This window comes from Bufo gargarizans, chromosome 5 (assembly GCF_014858855.1).
Source record: "Bufo gargarizans isolate SCDJY-AF-19 chromosome 5, ASM1485885v1, whole genome shotgun sequence".
NCBI classification, from domain to species: domain Eukaryota; kingdom Metazoa; phylum Chordata; class Amphibia; order Anura; family Bufonidae; genus Bufo; species Bufo gargarizans.
In genome coordinates this window covers 366,444,859-366,464,615 of record NC_058084.1, presented here as the reverse complement: position 1 = coordinate 366,464,615, position 19,757 = coordinate 366,444,859, and the positions used below count along the sequence as shown (strand labels likewise).

Sequence of the window (19,757 nt, the reverse complement as noted above, 5' to 3'; positions counted from 1 at the left end):
CTTCACCAGATTTATCACAGGCTGGAGGATAAATCTGGTGTGGGATAGACACTTTTCTCTGTCTCTATATCAACTATTGGTTGGCTTACTTTGAGACTGATTGTACACCAGTTTCATGTCACAATTTAGTACAAAATTACGCTTCATAGGCTCTGCCCCCTTTCCCATGAAGCCCTATCACTTCCCAGTGAAGTCCCACCACTTGTGGAGCATGTCGGAAAAAAAGTGTAGAAGCCCTAGATGCGTCAATTTCAGCAAACATTGGGTTCATTTACTATCCAAAAATATACCTATATTAGGCATATTTCTGGCACAGATTGTGGTGCAAATGTTATTTGCACCGCAATCTCCAACTTTTTCCAACTCACGCCAGGTCTAAAAAAGTGGGCATGACGTGGGTGGGAAAGGAAGACGGGCCAGTAAGCCCGTCTCATTCATAATTTTCTACACCTGTTTTAGACGTAAAAAACTATCTAAATGTAAGCCAGCTAGGAAGCTGTCTTACATGCAGACTGGCGCTGGATACGCTGAATTTATGTAAAGGCTGGCGCATGCGTATAGCTTCGGCGGATCCAATGCCAGCACAGGGGCTTATTAAGACCACTGTCTAAAACCACAGTCTTAATAAATGACCCTGATTGTGTCTACTTGCGCTAATTTAGACAAATTTTTGGCACAGACACTTTTGTAAATCTGGGCCTGTATATTATTATCATTCTGAAATGAAAAAAAGAGATGGTCATGGAAAGAAATGTACAATGGGTCGCCAGCTTCCCCCGTCTTATAGGAAAAAATGTCCCAAAACTGTTATTGTATAGCTGCTAAAACAGACATGTAAAGAGAGGTGACGGGCCTTCTTTAATAAAGGTTAATGAACCATACAGTCCTAAAAGGCATGGTATGAAGATATTTACACGCAATGGGCTCTACGGTTTTGTGATGGAGGCTGAGTCAACATCTTCTCCACCACATTTAGAATCATAGAAGGTGAAAATGATTTAAATTGGTATTCCGGTAGGTAAAAGTTATCTATAACTATCAGATCTGTGGGGGTCCGTACCCCCTTCTGCTCCCTTGAAATAACTGGAGCGGCCGGTCGCACATGTGTGCAACCGCTCCATTCATTTCTATTGGAGCTCCGGAGATAGCGGAATGCTGTACTCGACTATCTCCGGAACTCCCATAGAAATTAATGGAGTGGACTTGTACATGTGCGACCGGCCACTCCGGTCATTTCAGTAGAGCAGCAGGGGGTCTGCAGGTGGTACGGGGCCTCTGTTCCCAGTATCGGTGGGGGTCCCATCTGATAATTATCCCCTATCCTTTGGATAGCAGATACAAAGTAGATTTTTAAAGGGGTATTCTGGTAGGTAAAAATTATCTGATAAAAAGGTTAAAGAGATTGTAAAGCATGTAAAGTATGCAAAGGACAGGTCATTTGATAGCTTTAAAGGGAATGTCTAGAAAAAGCACTGTCATGTACCCTGTTGGGGTAATAGGGTATCAGGAACCGCAACTACTGGTCAGAGTGGCGAGCAGTTATAAGAGTATTTCTTTCTCTGGACAACCTGTTCTAGAATGCTTAATTTCCCCTGTGGTGAAACTACAGAGATATGGAACACTTACTGCCAGATTTCCTCCCAAATTACAGCTGAACGCTTGAGGGACACTTTGTCATCTGTATTTTGCCAAAGGACCAATCTTACAAGGAGGAACTGTCAAAATATGCATCTCTTCACATACATCTATTTTCATAAGAACCATCCTTACTTCATTCTTTTGCTGGCATGAAATGCCGAGCAGCTTTTCGTCGTTGGCATAAAATGTGATTTCCTCATAGAGATGCATTATCTATAAACATTATATATAGACATAAAGACACTTATAAACATTACAGTATAATAGTATGACCTGTGAATGTTCTGTTTTCTGTAAATGTTGCTTTCTGGTTGGGTGCGGACCATCAGGCGACATACTTGGCACTTTTATAGGCTATGAACGCCTTCGGGGGCAATCTATTATGATCACATTTTGCCTATTTTAGGCTACTTTCACACTAGCGTTCCTTCGGGTGAACAGCCTGTCGGATCCGTCCTGCCACTAGTAATCGTGTGCCCCCAGACTGCCGCTCCGTCCCCATTGACTATAATGGGGGCGGTGCGGAGTTCTGGCGAGAGGCTGCCTGAAAAAATTACAGATATGTCGTAGTTTTTTTCCAGCCGCTTCTCGCCGTGTGCTGCCGTGCCTCAGTCACTGCCACCATTATAGTAAATGGGGACAGAGCAGCAGTCTGGGGGCACACGGTCACTAGCGGCAGGACAGATCAGACAGGCTGTTCACCCGACGGAACAGCCTGCCGGAGGTCCATGCCTCTAGTGTGAAAATAGCCTTAGGTCTGTGAAGGTTCTCATTTATCCAGGTCATTGTATATCTGTAAAGAATAAATCAAGGCAACTGGACTTACTGTAGATTTCTTGAAAACGTTTCACTCGTTCTTCCAACGAGCTTTTTCAATTCTGAGTGACTGTACAAGAATTCTCTGGGAATAAATATGTAACTGAATCAACATCTGGTAATTATACCCAGCATTGGGTCAGAGGTCATTATATCCACTCCAGCATGGGGTCAAAGGTGTTGATTCCATTATCCTAATTGGAGTCAGTAGGTGATAAAGACTTCCCAGAAAAAGGTGTCAAGACAGCATTGTATGTGACAGACAATAGGTTTCTAACCCCCCCCCCCCCCCCGCCTCTATTCAAGCTTGGCTTCTCCATTTTTACGTAGATGGCCTCCTTCACACCTCGTTTGTACCAATCGGCCTCCTTATCCAAAACACGTACTTGACTGTCTTCAAAGGTGTGACCTGTTTCTTTTAGATGAAGACAGTCAAGTACGTGTTTTGGATAAGGAAGTCGATTGGTACAAATCGACAGTAAGTCCAGTTGCCTTGAATTATTCTTTACAGATAAAATAGCCTTAGGCTAAAATTATTTTTCTTCAATTGTCTTTATTAAAAATTTTTAGTTTTTGTCCTACTTTCAGGTTTTTCAGTCCCTTCATGCTGCTGTTCTGATGGCTACATATGAAGCCCTTACAGCTCCTGACAGCTGACAGCTCAGAAACACTTATTATAGCTAAATTCTGATTAGTTTGATGCAACCTGACTGGACTTTGCAGACAGGCTGAATTTAACCTTATAGGACAAAAACTTTGAAATTAAAGACTAAGTGAAAAAATTTATTTTAAGCCCAAAATGCAATCATAAAAAAATTGTTCATAGCCTTTATCAAATTCCGGCAAAGTGATGATGAGAACTAGTCAGAACCACGACTATATAATACGTAGGTTGTATTTTAAGTGGAAATTATTTACTCAACTTACATTCTTTGGACATTCCCACTTCAAAGCACCTCTGTAGTCTGCAGTACTGGCAGCGATTCCGTGTCACTTTATTGATAACACAGTTCTTTTCCCTGTGACAAGTGTAAACCATGTTCTTCTGAATACTCCGCCTGAAGAAGCCCTGTAGTGAGAAAGGCAGAGGAGAATAAATGTGCATTGGTCACACCACAGATTGTCCTATTAAGGTAATTAAAAGCCATTAAATGGAAAATGTTGGATAATGTGACTCTTCAAAAGCGTATCAAAAATTAAAGGCTTTGTATCATTTTCCTTGCTGGTTGGAGTAGGACACTTCTTGTGTGTCAAAGTATATAGACCAGATTATGAAGTGGAGTTAAGAAACTGATACTGGAGGACTTGCTGTCTGTTAGAGACTATATGATAGCTCTTTACGGCCAGACGAACAAAGGTTCATCAAGAGTTTAACTAGTTATTTACTAGGAGTACATTTAGAAGCCTATATTATGTTATCCTATTACCTGTCAAGGGGTGATATGCAAAAAAAAAAAGGGCTATATACTTAATTAACCTTAAGAATACACCACGTCAAAAAGACAGCTAGAGAGAAGAGAATACATCTGATGAGTGGTAGCCTTGTGCTCCCATATAGGCAATGTAGTATGTTAAAGGGGCATAGGGAATTGAATGGAGTTCATTGATGGGAGGAAATGGAACCCAGTTCTAGAATGGTTTCTAGATTTACATGGGTCGTGGTGAATTGTTACCACAATCCTTACTTTGCTAAGGGGCCCTACAGGATGATTCCTTATTATTCCCCATGCATTCCCCTGTATAGACGTGTTCAGGGGCAGACTGGCCAAAGACCTTACAGGGAAATTTCCCGGTGGGCGGATGCCCCAGGCAGCCACCCAAATCCTCCTCTCTGCTGCTGGCCAGATACATAATGAGCTCTCAGTGGTAATTAACGCTGTGAGAATCAGGTACTTATGTACCACCTCCTGAATTCAACTGCTGTGGTCCGCATCTCACTTTCTAAGCCCCCTGATCCATAGACAACAGGAGGAGGACAGAAGATGGCAGCTATTATTGGCCACCACAGACAGACAGCTTTTGGGGCAGTATATTGTGTTACACTGTGCTATTTGGTTCTGCTGGGATGGTATCTGGCACTATGGCATTGTTGACCCCATTTACTTGTGTTGCCCCTCCTTCTGTTAATTTGGAGCTGCCCACAACATGGGGCCACTTTTATATATTTTTTTCTTTCAAGGCCACTTTAAGTTCCCAGTCCGCCCCTGGACGTGTTCATGCAACCCTGTGTGCAGGTAGGGGCTGTATTACACCAACAGATTATCTGACAGATTTTCTGACCAATCATTGGTCAGATGGCCAATTACACACAGATTGTTTGTTATACACACCAACTATTGGTCTGGTTGGACAGATATTGGACACATAATCTGTTATACAGTGTACTACAGCCTTAAGTGATTACGTGACCATAAAACAAGGATTGATAAGCTCAGAACTGCTTACTAATGTTACAAGTTGAAGCCCCAGTGTTACAGTAGGAAGAGCAGCTCTGGAACACAAACTGCAGCTCTAACAAGTGAAATACTGTGCGGAGAATAGGAACATTCATGAACACATGCATTACCAGTAATGGATCAAGCTTGGTGGAGGTAGCTGGGCAAAGGAACAGTATCATGTAATTTGTGACTAAGTTACAATGGCCAAACACTCGTCATACCATGTGTGGTCATATACTAGTCATACCATGTGTGTTTTTAACTTAAGATAGCTATACACTCCTCATACCATGTGTTTTTAAGTTAATATGGTCATACACTAGTCATACCATATGTGGCTAAGTTACGATGGCAATACACTCCTCATACCATGTGTGTTTAAGTTTAGATGGCCATATACTAGACCTGTGATGGCGAACCTCCGGCACTTCAGCTGTGATAAAACTACAACTCCCAAGATGCACCCTTACTTGGCTGTTCTCAGAACACCATAAAAATGAATGGAGCATGCTGGAAGTTGTAGTTTCATCACAGCTAGAGGGCCGGAGGTTAGCCATCATTGCATTAGTCATACCACGTGTGGCTAGTTTAAGATGGTCATGTAATATTCATACCATGTGTGGCCAAGTTACGATGGCCATACAGTCCTCATACCATGTGTGGCTAGGTTAAGATGGTCATACAATATTCATACCATGTGGGGCTAGGTTAAGATGGTCATACAATATTCATACCATGTGGGGCTAGGTTAAGATGGTCACACACTAGTCATACCATGTGTGGCTAGATTAAGAAGGCTATACACTAAAGATGGTCATGTAATATTCATACCATGTGTGGCCAAGTTATGATGGCCATACACTCCTCATACTATGCGTGTTTATGTTAAGATGGTCATACACTAGTCATACCATGTGTGGCTAGGTTAAGATGGTCATATACTATTGCTACCATGTGTGGCTAGGTTAAGATGGTCATACACTAGTATTACCATGTGTGGCTAAGTTAAGACGGTGATACACTAGTCATACCATATTTCGCTATGTTAAGATGGTCATGCACTAGTCATACCATGTGTGGCCATAAACTGGAGTACTGTTGACAGATACCTAAAAAATATGTATGAGGATGGCTAAAGTAGTACAGCTGTTTATTTCCTCTTCCTATGGCAACAACATGAATGTTTGGCTACAGGATTCATTCCAAGTATCATTGCAGACAAGTGGTTGTCACCACCAGACAGCTGAGAAGCTCTGACAGACGTTCTTCAGAACCTCCTGCTTGAGGTTCTTTTGTTTTGCTTTCGTTTTGTCATCTCGTTAGCCTCTCTCAGCTGTCATGTAGTTGCACTGATTGCATCCCTTTAAATCCCTTCCCATACTGCATCACTTTGCGGTTTATACAACTTCCTGGAGTGTGTACATGCTGGATGCTACAACTGATCCTTCTACAGATAAGTCTGTTCATTGATTTGTGTTTTCCTGTTTGCTTGATCCTAGGTGACCCTGACTCCCTCCGTATTAAGTGTAGGGAGCCGGTGGTCGTGTCCCCTCACTATTATAGGGTGTTCAGGTGTCATACAGTCGAGGCACGAGGGCATGCAATTTTCTATCATAGAGATCTTTGCATGGGCTGAGAAGACAGGGAGAGTTTCAGGGCTTAAATAGGGGTCACCCTTTTGTTCCTTAGTTTCGGATCAAGCCAGTCGGATCCTTATTTGTAACTTCTTGTTTTCTGTTACACCATCCGTGACAGTGGTGCATTAGAGCACTAAACTAGGGAAAGCTCTTCCTACTATTACTGTATGTCTTCCCAGTGGGATTGTCTGGTTTGAGATTGGTGGAACTAAGAGGTGGTTGCCTCTAGGTGGTTAAGGCCCCTTTTGCTATTCTTACAATCTGTTCCTGTACGCTGCTATAATACTACTACTACAATTCAACTTTAGTAATGTAAATTAGGCTCTGTTCACATTACTGTTTCTAACGGAACGATCAACAATCTGATGGATTCCAGCTTCTGGTGGTCTTCATGGACTTATTATAATAGGGTCTTTCTGAGTTCCATAATTTTAATGATGGGAAGAAAGAGCATGCAGCACTAATCTTTTTGTCACATTTTCCAAGAACGCCAACAGAAGCTTTACACAAGCCTGAATACGTGTGAACAAAGCCTTATAATTTTATGATAAAGCAAAGGTCATGTTAAAGGGCTTGTGTCACTTCAGCAAATGGCATTTATCCTGTAGAAAAAGTTAATAGAAGGTAGGTACTAATGTATTGTGATTGTCCATATCCTTTGCTGGCTTGATACATTTTTTAATCACATTATACACTGCTAGTTTCAATGGTTACGACCACCCTGTAATCCAGCAGCAGTGGTCGTGATTGTACTCTATAGTAAAGAAAAGCTGGCCTATGCACATTCCCTTGGTCCTGGCCACAGGAAGAGGGTGGTTCTTTTTTCTATAGTGGATTACAGGGTGGTCATAACCATGGAAACAGGAAGTATATAATGCAATGTTAAGATGAATCCAGCCAACATAAGGAAGGGACATGGACAATCACAGTACCTTAGTGTCTTGTATTAACTTTATCTACAGGATAAAAGCCATTTGCTGAAGTGAGACAACCCCTTTAACTCAGTAGTGTAATTTGTCTATCGAAAGCACAAGAATGCTGTGGATATGATGAAACTCAAAATGAAGATCAGCATACTTGTTAGGGGAGCACCCTTGGCAGTTATTAACCGGCTAGTGCTGAAGAGCAAAGGTTAGAGCCTGAGATGATTACATTGACCTACTATTTACTGTCCTCTAAACAATGAGGTGTATGGGGCCTTCTGCTGTACTTTGTTCACAATCCATATTCATCTTGCCGCCTATTATCGGATCACTAAGGTCATTCATTTGTTCTGAGCACAGGTAGAACATTGGCTGTCTTATCGGCTCATGTACTTAGCAACTTCACACAGCTTATCCTGGCCTCCTATTCACAGAGCTTAAAGCTGAAAAGGTCTTCTACTGACAAAATTATCACAGCGTCTCTGACTGCCATAAACCTGCCTTCCGCAGAGTCACATAGAGAAACAATTGTGCCCACCTCTGATTTCAGCCTGCTATAGACATTCACAATACAACACGAGAGCAAAGGCATATACAATCTTCTATCACTACATTTCTGTCCATCACTACTAGTGGTGTCCATGATACCAAAAAATAGATCCCCAAGCTAAACATCATATTAAGGGTCCCGATATCTCAAAACACCAGCAGAGGCATATTTATTTTAGGCTACTTTCACACTAGCGTTTTGGCTTTTGGCTCTCACAAGCTATAAAAAAATGGATCAGTTTTGCACTAATGCATTCTGAATGGAAAAGGATCCGCTCAGAATGCATCAGTTTGCCTCCGATCAGTCTCCATTCCGCTCTGGAGGCGGACACCAAAAAGCCGCCTGCAGCGTTTTGGTGTCCGTTTGACGAAACTGACACAATCTGGCACAATAGAAAACGGATCCGTCTCCCATTAACTTTCAATAGAGTTCATGACGGATCGGTCTTGGCTATGTTATAGATAATGCAAACGGATCCATTCATGACAGATGCATGCGGTTGTATTATTGTAATAGATCTGTTTTTGCAGATCCATGACGGAATGTGTGAATGTAGCCTTATCTTTTTGCCAAATATCCTTCACCGGTCAGTCAGTTATTACATAGTCTATAAGGCTGAAAGATCTGTCCATCCAGTTCAGCCTGTTATCCTGCAAGTTGATCCAGAGGAAGGCAAAAGAAAACGAGGTAGAAGCCAATTTTCCTCATTTTAGGAGGGAAACATTCTTTCCCGACTCCATTCAAGCAATCAGGTAATCCCTGGATCAACGGCCCTTCTCCAGAAATTAGTAACTATAACCTGTAATATTATTACACTCCAGAAATACATCCAGGCCCCTCTTGAACTCTTTTAGTGAACTCCCCATCACCACCTCCTCAGGCAGAGAGTTCCATAGTCTCACTGCTCTTACCGTAAAGAATCCTCTTCTATGTTTGTGTACAAACCTTCTTTCCTCCAGACAAAGAGGATGTCCCCTACAGTAACATAGACTATATACAGGTCCTTCTAAAAAAAATTGCATATTGTGATAAAGTTCATTATTTTCTGTAATGTACTGATAAACATTAGACTTTCATATATTTTAGATTCATTACACACAACTGAAGTAGTTCAAGCCTTTTATTGTTTTAATATTGATGATTTTGGCATACAGCTCATGAAAACCCAAAATTCCTAGCAAAAAAAAAATTGCATATTTCATCCGACCAATAAAAGAAAAGTGTTTTTAATACAAAAAAAGTCAACCTTCAAATAATTATGTTCAGTTATGCACTCAATACTTGTTCGGGAATCCTTTTGCAGAAATGACTGCTTCAATGCGGCGTGGCATGGAGGCCATCAGCCTGTGGCACTGCTGAGGTGTTATGGAGGCCCAGGAGGCCCAGGAGGCTTCAATGCGGCGTGGCATGGAGGCAATCAGCCTGTGGCACTGCTGAGGTGTTATGGAGGCCCAGGATGCTTCAATAGCGGCCTTAAGCTCATCCAGAGTGTTGGGTCTTGCGTCTATCAACTTTCTCTTCCCAATATCCCACAGATTCTCTATGGGGTTCAGGTCAGGAGAGTTGGCAGGCCAATTGAGCACAGTAATACCATGGTCAGTAAACCATTTACCAGTGGTTTTGGCACTGTGAGCAGGTGCCAGGTCGTGCTGAAAAATGAAATCTTCATCTCCATAAAGCTTTTCAGCAGATGGAAGCATGAAGTGCTCCAAAATCTCCTGATAGCTAGCTGCATTGACCCTGCCCTTGATAAAACACAGTGGACCAACACCAGCAGCTGACATGGCACCCCAGACCATCACTGACTGTGGGTACTTGACACTGGACTTCAGGTATTTTGGCATTTCCCTCTCCCCAGTCTTCCTCCAGACTCTGGCACCTTGATTTCCGAATGACATGCAAAATTTGCTTTCATCCGAAAAAAGTACTTTGGACCACTGAGCAACAGTCCAGTGCTGCTTCTCTGTAGCCCAAGTCAGGCGCTTCTGCCGCTGTTTCTGAACCTTTTCATGATATGCTAATTTTTTTAGATAGGAATTTGGGGTTTTCATGAGCTGTATGCCAAAATCATCAATATTAAAACAATAAAAGGCTTGAACTACTTCAGTTGTGTGTAATGAATCTAAAATATATGAAAGTCTAATGTTTATCAGTACATTACAGAAAATAATGAACTTCATCACAATATGCTAATTTTTTTTAGAAGGACCTGTATATAGTGGCTATTTGAAGACAATAAAAAAGACAAAAGGAACCTTTGAATGAGTTCCGGAATCAAGGCTGCTATGCCAGAGGACTGGGAGAGAAGATATACCGCCAAAGTGGTGAATTCTCACCCTAGGATCAGGTATTAAACAATGGTCAGTTTATGGCCAATTTTCTTCAAAAATATCACAATGCACACAGTGATATCACAGCAAAAGAAGAAGGCACACACTAGTAAAAATAAAAAAGTAATACCATGGTAGAGAGATTGTGCACACTGGTTGTCCGACTGCTGGGACCCCCACTTATCCTGAGAATGGGGATCCCATGATCCCATCTTTATGGATTGGCAGGCTGAGCTTCCAATCTATTCATTCCCTCTGTGGCTGCCAGAAATAGCCGAGTGTTGTGTAGGGGATAACGTTCATACTTGGTACAATTCCTTTATTTGCCCCTTACTCCTTGGTGGAAAAGGCCTCCCTTCAATGTATAAGCTTCTATGCTGGTAGTTAATCCCATGAGCTGATGGCTGGTGGTCTCCATTTTATGCTGTTATTTAAGCTATAGACATGCTACATAAATTATTAACTAAGCATGAATTTGACCCAAAAAATAATCTGTCACTGTGTCATGGTCACCTTGAAATCATATATCCAGCATCATTACAAAACACATGTAAATACAGGTCATACTGTTACTAGTCTTTTACAACACTATGGATCTGTTTATTAGTTATATATCATTTTGAAAAACTTGAGTAACAATCAATATGGCCAATATTGTCCAACTTTCCACCACCGATTGATTGACAGAATTTTGTGCCAAAATTTGGTAACACATTATCACATTTTAGGCCACAAACTTTTTGCTAAGCCATGCCCATGTCCAGCTAAGTCACTCCCTCACTGAACGAGGAGCAGGAGATCATTGTTTTTAGGCCCATTTGCTTCATAAATATGTCTAAAACCTGGCTAATATTTGGGTGAATTTTACGACATTCAAGGCTCAATCATATTAATAAAGACGAGGAAATATATTTTATATTACTTTGTTCGAACTTTACATTAGCCAATTATTACTATTTTTACGGTGCTTTCTAGTACTAGGCTCTACTTACAATTGGTAGACTATAATTGTGTTTGTCTTAATTACAAAAGACTACAACAGAAGGAGACACCTTTGCTGGATTTTATGTGTTTCCGTGTGCAGGCAATAATATTAATACATCATTAGCTAATGGCAAGTACAACCGCTATACGGAACTAGATATCTTAATTTTGCTATAAAACGGCTTCTTTGCAATGAAAAATAGCCACGAAAAGGTACTGATGTTTGTTTATTTGCTGGAGGAGTCCCCGATGGGCAGTAAGGGGAGCATAATTTAGAGTATTTCGCCAGGAAAGTACACATTTGTTGATAACTGTAAAACCACCTGCTAAATATAATAGTACTTAGCGCTGCTAAATATTTCAAAGTAAGTATCAATAAGCTCTACCGCAATAAGTACTATAAGTCATTATAAAATATAATCCAATGCATTTCATAACTCTTTCTAGTGTAGAAGCCAATTGGCCTGCTGCTTTCATTGTGTGCTCCCCAGGGTGGTCTGCGGTGCACTGAATGTCTACATCATTTACCAGCCCTATAGTCCACAGTGGGCTTCCTTTCCTACTTTACAGAATGTATTGCCATTCCATTTTTCCTGTTACCGCTACGCACCAACACAAGGAGCTTGGTTATTTTTTTTTACAGAAAACATATACCTTAAAACATATACCTTTTTTTTTCAAATCAGGGTTGCAAAATTTCTTGAAATGTTGGCATGTATGACCAGGATGATATTTATAAACTGGTCTAAATTTTATGTGTTATTTTCAACCCAATGGTTAAAGTAGTGGCTGTAGGTTCTAGTCTTTTCTCATGTAGCATATATTCAAATACTGCAGTCATGTCACAGTTTTAATCAAACTCCAATACAAGCTTAATGGTTGAAGAGACCCATAAAGGGCAAAATTACCCAAATATCTCAGGGCATCTGGCCAGATACTGTATGCCATTATATTTCCCTATTGCTGATAAAGAATCTCTATGGGACCTATTACAGTGAACAATTTTCAGGCCAATTATCGGGGAAAAGCTTTCATAGGGATCATTCCCAAAAATTGACCAGTATAATCCAACAGCTGATCACCTAATAAATGAGCAAACACTTGTATGTCTGCCAATGGAGATCCGTCATCAGGATGATAGTTGCCCGATTATGGATGTGCTGCCAATAATCAGCAGAATGACTGTGGTAGAAATAGTAATCAGGCCGATGCAAAGAAGCGCTGATGAATGTATTATCAACCATTGGCGCTTACATTGCCCAAATATCAGGCAGTGTAAGGCTGAGTTCACACTTCGGTTATTTTGATCAGGTGGGGGTCAAAAACACAGAATAGATGCATATTTTTACAGTACATGTGATCTCTGTGTAGGCTTTACTACTGGTTTTGTCTCACAATAACTGATGGAAATAACTGACCAAATAACTGAAGTGTGAACTTGGTCTAATACAGCTCTAAGCCTGAGCCCGAATGCACATGGCCGTGTTCTGCGGCCGAGAGAGGTCCGTGGTATGCCGGGCTGGATTCCTGTTCAGAGCAGGAGCGCACAGCGTCATTGGTTGCTATGACGCTGTGCGCTTCATGCCGCCGCTGCACTACAGTAATACACTATACGAGTGTATTACTGTAGTGCAGTGGCGGCAGGATGCGCACGGCGTCCTAGCAACCAATGACGCCGTGTGCTCCTGCTCTGAACAGGAATCCAGCCCGGCATACCACGGACCGCTCTCGGCCGCGGAACAAGGCCGTGTGCATTCGGCCTGAGTTATGGTTAGAGTCTGATCATCAGCTGATCATATCAATAGGCTCCAAAAATCTCTGATGATTCTTTCATATTGGATTTGTGAATATTCTTTACATTTTAAACCATTTATTGATGTAATAAAAAAAGCAGCTAGAAAAGGACTTAAAGGGAATCTGTCACCAGGAAGTTTTTTTTAAACCAGGCACAATGCCTTGTAGGACTAGTTCAGCTGAATGTAATGATCTTTCCCTTAGAGGTCTGTTGATTCATTCTGGAGTAAAAGTACTTAATCCATATGCAAATGGCAAGTTAATTGCACTGAGGGTGGACCCAAGCCACTGTGTGCCCCACTGCTCCTCTTGCTTCCTCTGCCAACACCTATTTATCCTTCTTGATTGGCAGGGCCAGGCAAGATCATTATGCAGGAACCTGACCCAGTCAAAGAATGAGAGGGAGAGGCTGGCAGAGGAAGCAGTGGTGCACAGAGTGGCTTGGGCCCGCCCTTGGTGCACTTAACTGCTCATTTGCAGAATGAAAGTGCTTTTTGTACAGCAACAGATCCCGAAGTGAAATCTATTAGAGGTCTGAGCTAGCCATTGTGCCTATTTGAACAGTGAGCTTCCTGGTGACCGACTTCCTTTAAAGACAGTGTGCTGGTAAACAGTATACTGTCATATGGCACTATGCAGCTGCAAAAGGTTTACTTGAATGGAGCTGAGCTGCACCTCGCCCATATGACCAATGACCGTGACATCACTTGGCCTAGGAAGAGGCTTAAATGTTCTCCAAGCGCTGTGGTTCCCGGAGTCTGACCCCCCGCTGACTCCATAATGATGACTTATCCTTAGGATAGGCCGTCAATATGTAAATCCCTCGAAAACCCCTTTAACTCTTGAATAAGAACTACAATTCTAGGCACTACACTGTAGAAGATGAGACCTAGTGCAGGTTTAGAATGCAATTAGAAAGGAAAAAAGGATGCAAGATCTGAAATACAACAAAATGATGGCAATTAAGAGATATTTGTCATATGACTGAGAGTTGTACTGTCTGAAGATTGTTAAAAATGTTTCCCCAGATCAGGAAAAACTGACCATCACCCTGGGGGAAGGGGTTGCATTTCTGTGGACCATGTAGCTAGGTAAGCAAGAGGATGAACCTGATAGATATTTGTCTCTTCTAACCTCTGTAACTATATACTGTAGCTTATAGCTATATACATTTCCCTGCTTTTAAAACAAATAAAGCAAGACATAATCACCAAGTAATTGCTTTTCCAACTTCTATTTTCTGTTTCCAGAACGTCAGTGTATTTCTATATTCAGTAATTACTCTTTTACACGTCTCCATGCATTAATTGGGATTACTTGGAAATGGCTAAAGACCTGGACACTGAGTAGATGCCTCCCCTATACACTCGTATTATGTTGCCCAAATTTGCCATTCTTTTGTTTGGGCTCATTTATTTGAGATTTTGTGGGGCTTTAACCTAAATGTCAAGTTTCCTTGATCGGTGGGGGTCTGATCAGGGGGCCCTCATCAATCCCGAGAATGGGAGTCCCTGTCAAGCGCTCATACACCTTTACTATTTCTCCTGACTCCCATATACACATACATGCGTGACCTGAGATACATGTATTCCATGTATTCCCAGTTGGAAGACACTGTCAGACACCTCTGGCCCTGGCTCACCCCAACTGTGAACAAAAAGGACCAGGCATTAAAATGTAACATTCTCAATCCTTCTTTCCCGACATCATCTGCTGGGGTATATAGGCAGCTGCCCCCATACACATAAGGCTCCATTCAGACGTCCGCACTTTGGGTCCGGATCCATTCTCCACATCCGCACTTCTGTTCCGCGGCCCCGAACTTCCGTTCCGCGGCTCCGAAAAAAAATAGAGCGTGTCCTATTCTTGTCCGCAGCTGCGGAAAAAAATGGGAATTCTCTATATAGTGCTGGCGATGTGCGGTGTCCGTGTTTTGCGGTCCGCAATTTGCTAAAACACAACGGACGTCTGAATGGACCCTAAGATAGAAGCCCTGGCACAAAGAATTCTGCAGTTTTAGCCAACTTCACTCTTATGTGCCTTGGCATCTTCAGGGCAGTGACTGAATGGAACGTCCTGCTCTATGATAGAAATGCCTGTTCTTGTCCGCAAAATGGACAAGAATAGGACATGTTCGATTTTTTTTGCGGTGCTGTGGAACGGAGCGTGCTGTCCGCATCTTTTGCAGCCCTATTAAAGTGAACTGGTCCTCATCTGAGCCTCAAAGAAGGCGGCTCGGATGTGGACCAAGACAACGATCGTGTGCATGAGGCCTTAAAAGGGGTATTTCTAGCTGTTTTTCAGGCATTTGTCGATGGAACTGAGGTAGACTTTACAAATACCTAGTGAATTTCTTGGAGCTCTCTGTTAGTTAGACTATACTAGTTCAAAATACCTAGCAGCCATATGTCTTCCGGTTTAGGTGTCTTCCTATCTGTTGTACAAGAGACTCCTTATCCATGTTACACTGACATGTTTTAGGAATCTCATACTTAAAGGGGTTGTCCGGGTTCAAAGTTGAACCCGGACGTAACCTTATTTTCACCCAGGTAGCCCCCCTGAGGCTAGCATCGGAGCATCTCATGCTCCAATGTACTCCCTTGCCCTGCGCTAAATCATGCAGGGCAATGGCATTTTTTGGAGAGCATGAAGTGCTCCAATGCTCCTGTCAGTGGGGCTGCCGGGGTGAAAATGGAGGTATGTCCGGGTTCAGCTCTGAACCTGGACCACTTCTTCTTTAAGATAAAAACATGAATGACTGCTTCTCTATTTAAATGGGGAATGGTGAGTTGGGATTCAATTTCTTGGAGCTCTATGTCTGTTTAGGTGCCTTCTTATCTGCTGTACACGAGACTGCTTCTCCATGTTAGGCCTCTTTCACACATCAGTAAATCAAGGACGCGTGCTGTCTGTGATCTCCATGGACAGCACACTACCCTGTCTTGTGATCAGTGGGGGCTTTAGAGGTCAAACTCCCCCTGGTCAGACACATATCCTATCCTGTGGATAGGGAACAAGGGGCACATTTATTAAGACCCTGCGCTGGTGGTGGTTCCACCAAAGTTATGAACTTCGGCGCCTCCAGTGCCAGTTCTAATTGTAAGACAGCTTCATAGCTGTCTAAAATTTAGACCATTTTCTATGCCTAAACCAGGCGTAGAAAATGATTAATGAGACGGGCCTGCCCCCTACCCCGCCCCCCAAATTTTAGACCTGGTGTGAGCGGGGAGAAGTCGCAGATAGCGGTGCAACTAACCATTGTACCACCATCTTCGTCTATAATAAATGACCCCCGTAAGTGTTTGTCGTGGGACAACCGCTTTAAAATACGGTCAATTGTCAATGCAGTTTTTGTCTATCGCGACAGTACTGGTCAATAATAAATGTGGCTGAAGTGGTTGAACAACCTAAGGCTCTGTTCATATAATTTTATACCTTAATGTTCAGAATGTATGCCGGGGAAATGACATATCTCACTGTATGCGATACAGTAGCATATGTTGCCCATGTGCCCCAGTGTTAAAGAATGCATACTGAATGGGATACTCTTTTTCTGAGGTCCACTGTGTTCCTACTGTATATATATATTTTTTGGTATACTGATACATACAAGCCTGACAGAGGCCAACAGGACACTACTGAGCCCACTCTCTGATGAACAAGGACTATAGATAGGTTTGACATATGCCAAAAATACAAAAAATGAACTGTGAATAGAGCCTAAGTAGAAAGGCTATTCACACACTTCTGTAATGTATTCAGGGGTGTAGCTAAAGACTCATGGGCCCTGGTGCAAGAGTTCAGCTTGGGCCCCCTTCCCTCAGAGCTTTGTGGCCAGGGGCAGGAAGCGCATAGCCTTCATGCTGCCTGAGGCAAAAATTTAAATGGCCAGAGGTGTAACTTGACCTGCATTCACTTTCTGGTGTCTTCTTATGTGGCCCAAGGGTCTTTGGGCCCCCTCAGGCTCATGGGCCCGGTATTGCCTGCTACCTCTGAACACCCTATAGCTACGCCCCTGCCTGTATTTCAATTTGCCATTTCATTTCTCAGAGCTACATTATCGACAAAGCTAAATTCCTCTCCTTATAATTATCCGTCGGGATTTCTACTGCATCTTCATGGTCATTTTTCTTTTGATGTAAATTCCAGCTTCATCAGTACAAAATAATGCGCTGCAGTGACATATTAGCTAATTAATGTCAGTTGTTCACAAGTTAATTAGACATATACTTTCATATCTGCTGCAAATACTTTAACGATAACTGCACTGACTTTTGTCAGACTCGCTACCTCAGATAAAACAAGACTAATGAACACGGCATACACTTGTGTTAATTAGAGCTTCATAGACAAGCCAGATAAGACTGGAAAGATCATTTTGGCTCCAGTTTTGGGTTATAGGTCTAAGAGCGGAGTACTGGAATACAGACTGAAAGTAATTTGTGTGGGAGCTTGGATTGTACTGGAGAAGTAATTCCGTGCACACGCTGAAATCATAGGCTGCATGCCAGTTTTCTGATGCACAAAGGTTACACAATTTTTTGCGTAAAACACGTGACTGTTTTCAATTTTGCATTGGGAGCAGGAGTGCCATGGCCTCGCACAGCCCAACAGATTTGATGTCATCAATATAAGATCAGTGGGGGTCTGACTGGCTGTTTTTACCAATTTCTGTGCCAGAACCAGACATCGTAACTGCACAGCTCAATGTACCATGTAGTGGCCGTGCTTGGTTACTGCAGCTATCTTTTCATTCACTCCAACTGGCGTAGCACTGCAGTATCCAGGCAAGGTCAGTACACAGTGTAAAGAACTATGCAGTTTCAGCCTCTATAAGATGCACCTAGGTTTTTAAGGAGGAAAATAAGAAAAAAATTTAACCAAAAGGTGTGCTTTTGGTGGGTTTTGAATTAATGGTGGTCTGTGCATGACATTATTATGGGGGATGTGTGGATGACGCACTGTCATGTGGGGGATCTGTGGATGGCACTGTTATGGGGGATCTGTGGATGGAACTGTTATGGGGGATCTGTGGATGCCACTGTTATGGGGGATCTGTGGATGGCACTGTTTATGGGGGATCTGTGGATGGCACTGTTTATGGGGGATCTGTGGGTGGCACTGTTTATGGGGGATCTATGGATGGCACTGTTATGGGGTGGGGGAATCTGTGGATGGCATGGTTATGGGGTGGGGGATCTGTGGATGGCATTGTTATGGGGTGGGGGATCTGTGGATGGCACTGTTATGGGGGGGATCTGTGGATGACACTGCTATATGTCATCCACAGACTGAGCTCTCCTCTGTTCCCCTGCATCCCATGTATGTGGGAGGAGCAGGCGCTCGACGTCAGTGACGTTAATGCTGCCGTCCGCTCTGCCTGCTATGGAAGCTTGTTCGTAAGTGCTGTACGGATACCGGGGATACAGGGGAACAGGGAAGAGTGCAGCGTTAGTTAAACTTAATAACAGGATAAGAATTAATGTTTATAAATCTGCGGTGAGCGACGGGGCCAGGTGTAAGAGTAAGAGCCCATGAGCCTGAGGGTCTCGCCCCTAGTTCCGGACTCCAGCCACCTCCTCTCTCCCGACTCATACATCGCAGACTGCGATGTAAAATGGAAGCATTCGCCCCCTAAGACGCAGGGGCATTCCCCCTCCCACTTTTGGGGGGGGGGGGGGGAGTGTGTCTTATGGGGCAAAAAATACGGTAATCTATAGTGCTTCATGAATGTATGAACACTAGACCATGTAGCGGCCCTGCAAATGTCTTCCAAAGATGCTGCTGCTTTCTCCGCCTGAGAAGAAGACATAGCCCTAGTGGAATGAGCTTTCAAATTTTGTGGACAGCAAAGGCCCTGAGTCTCATAGCAGAGGGAAATGGTGTCCCTAATCCACCTGGCTAAGGAAGATTTTGAACTTTTTTTGCCTTTGTTTCTGCCTGAAAATTGAATTAGAAGGCTATCTGACTTCCTGAAATCTTTGGTAGCCTCAATATAATTCAAGACTGTATGCCTGACATCAAGGGTCTGGAAAACTGATTCTTTGCTGTTAGAAGGATGATTACAAAAGGATGGCAAGATGATCTCCTGGTCACAATGAAAATTTCACACTACCTTTGGGAGGAACCCCAGGTCTAGCTTAAGAACTATTCTATCTTCCATGACTCGCAGGTAATGGAAATGGCCTGTATCTCACCAATCTCCTGGCTAAAGTGATTGCGATTAGAAACACGGTTTTGAAAAATATACATTTTTATAGAACAACCATCTAGTGGCTCAAAAGGGGAAAGTGTTAGACCAGTGAGAACAATATTAAGGTCCCAGGGGGGAATATGAGACTTTAGAGTTGGTTGAAGCCTGGAGGCTGCCCTCATAAATCTTTTTATCCATCTGTGGTTGGCAAGATCGGAATCGTAAAAAGAGCTGACACCTCTTACTTTGAGAGTGGATGGTCTAAGTCCCAGCTCGTCCCTGCTGTAAGAATTCAAAGATCTTCTGGATGTTTAGTCCTTCCAGGTTTGGAGACGGGTTTCCCGACCAGGAACAAATGCGGAAGTTACTTTTTTTCTTGCATGCTCTAAGTGTGGATATTACTCTGTCCGAAAGACTTTGATGCTTCAATATCTGGATCTCCGGATCCAGGCTG

At 42.7% G+C, this 19,757-nt stretch overlaps 1 protein-coding gene across 3 annotated transcripts in view; it reads right to left on the bottom strand.

Annotated features, from left to right (window-relative positions):
* The window catches only part of RARB (retinoic acid receptor beta), a 200,822-nt gene that overhangs the window by 105,476 nt on the left and 75,589 nt on the right, over nt 1-19,757 (bottom strand). For all 3 annotated transcript variants that reach the window (XM_044293066.1, XM_044293065.1, XM_044293067.1), the window contains one exon: nt 3,382-3,523. In XM_044293066.1, coding sequence (XP_044149001.1) covers nt 3,382-3,523 — 142 coding nt within the window. The remainder of the gene's footprint in view (nt 1-3,381; nt 3,524-19,757) is intronic.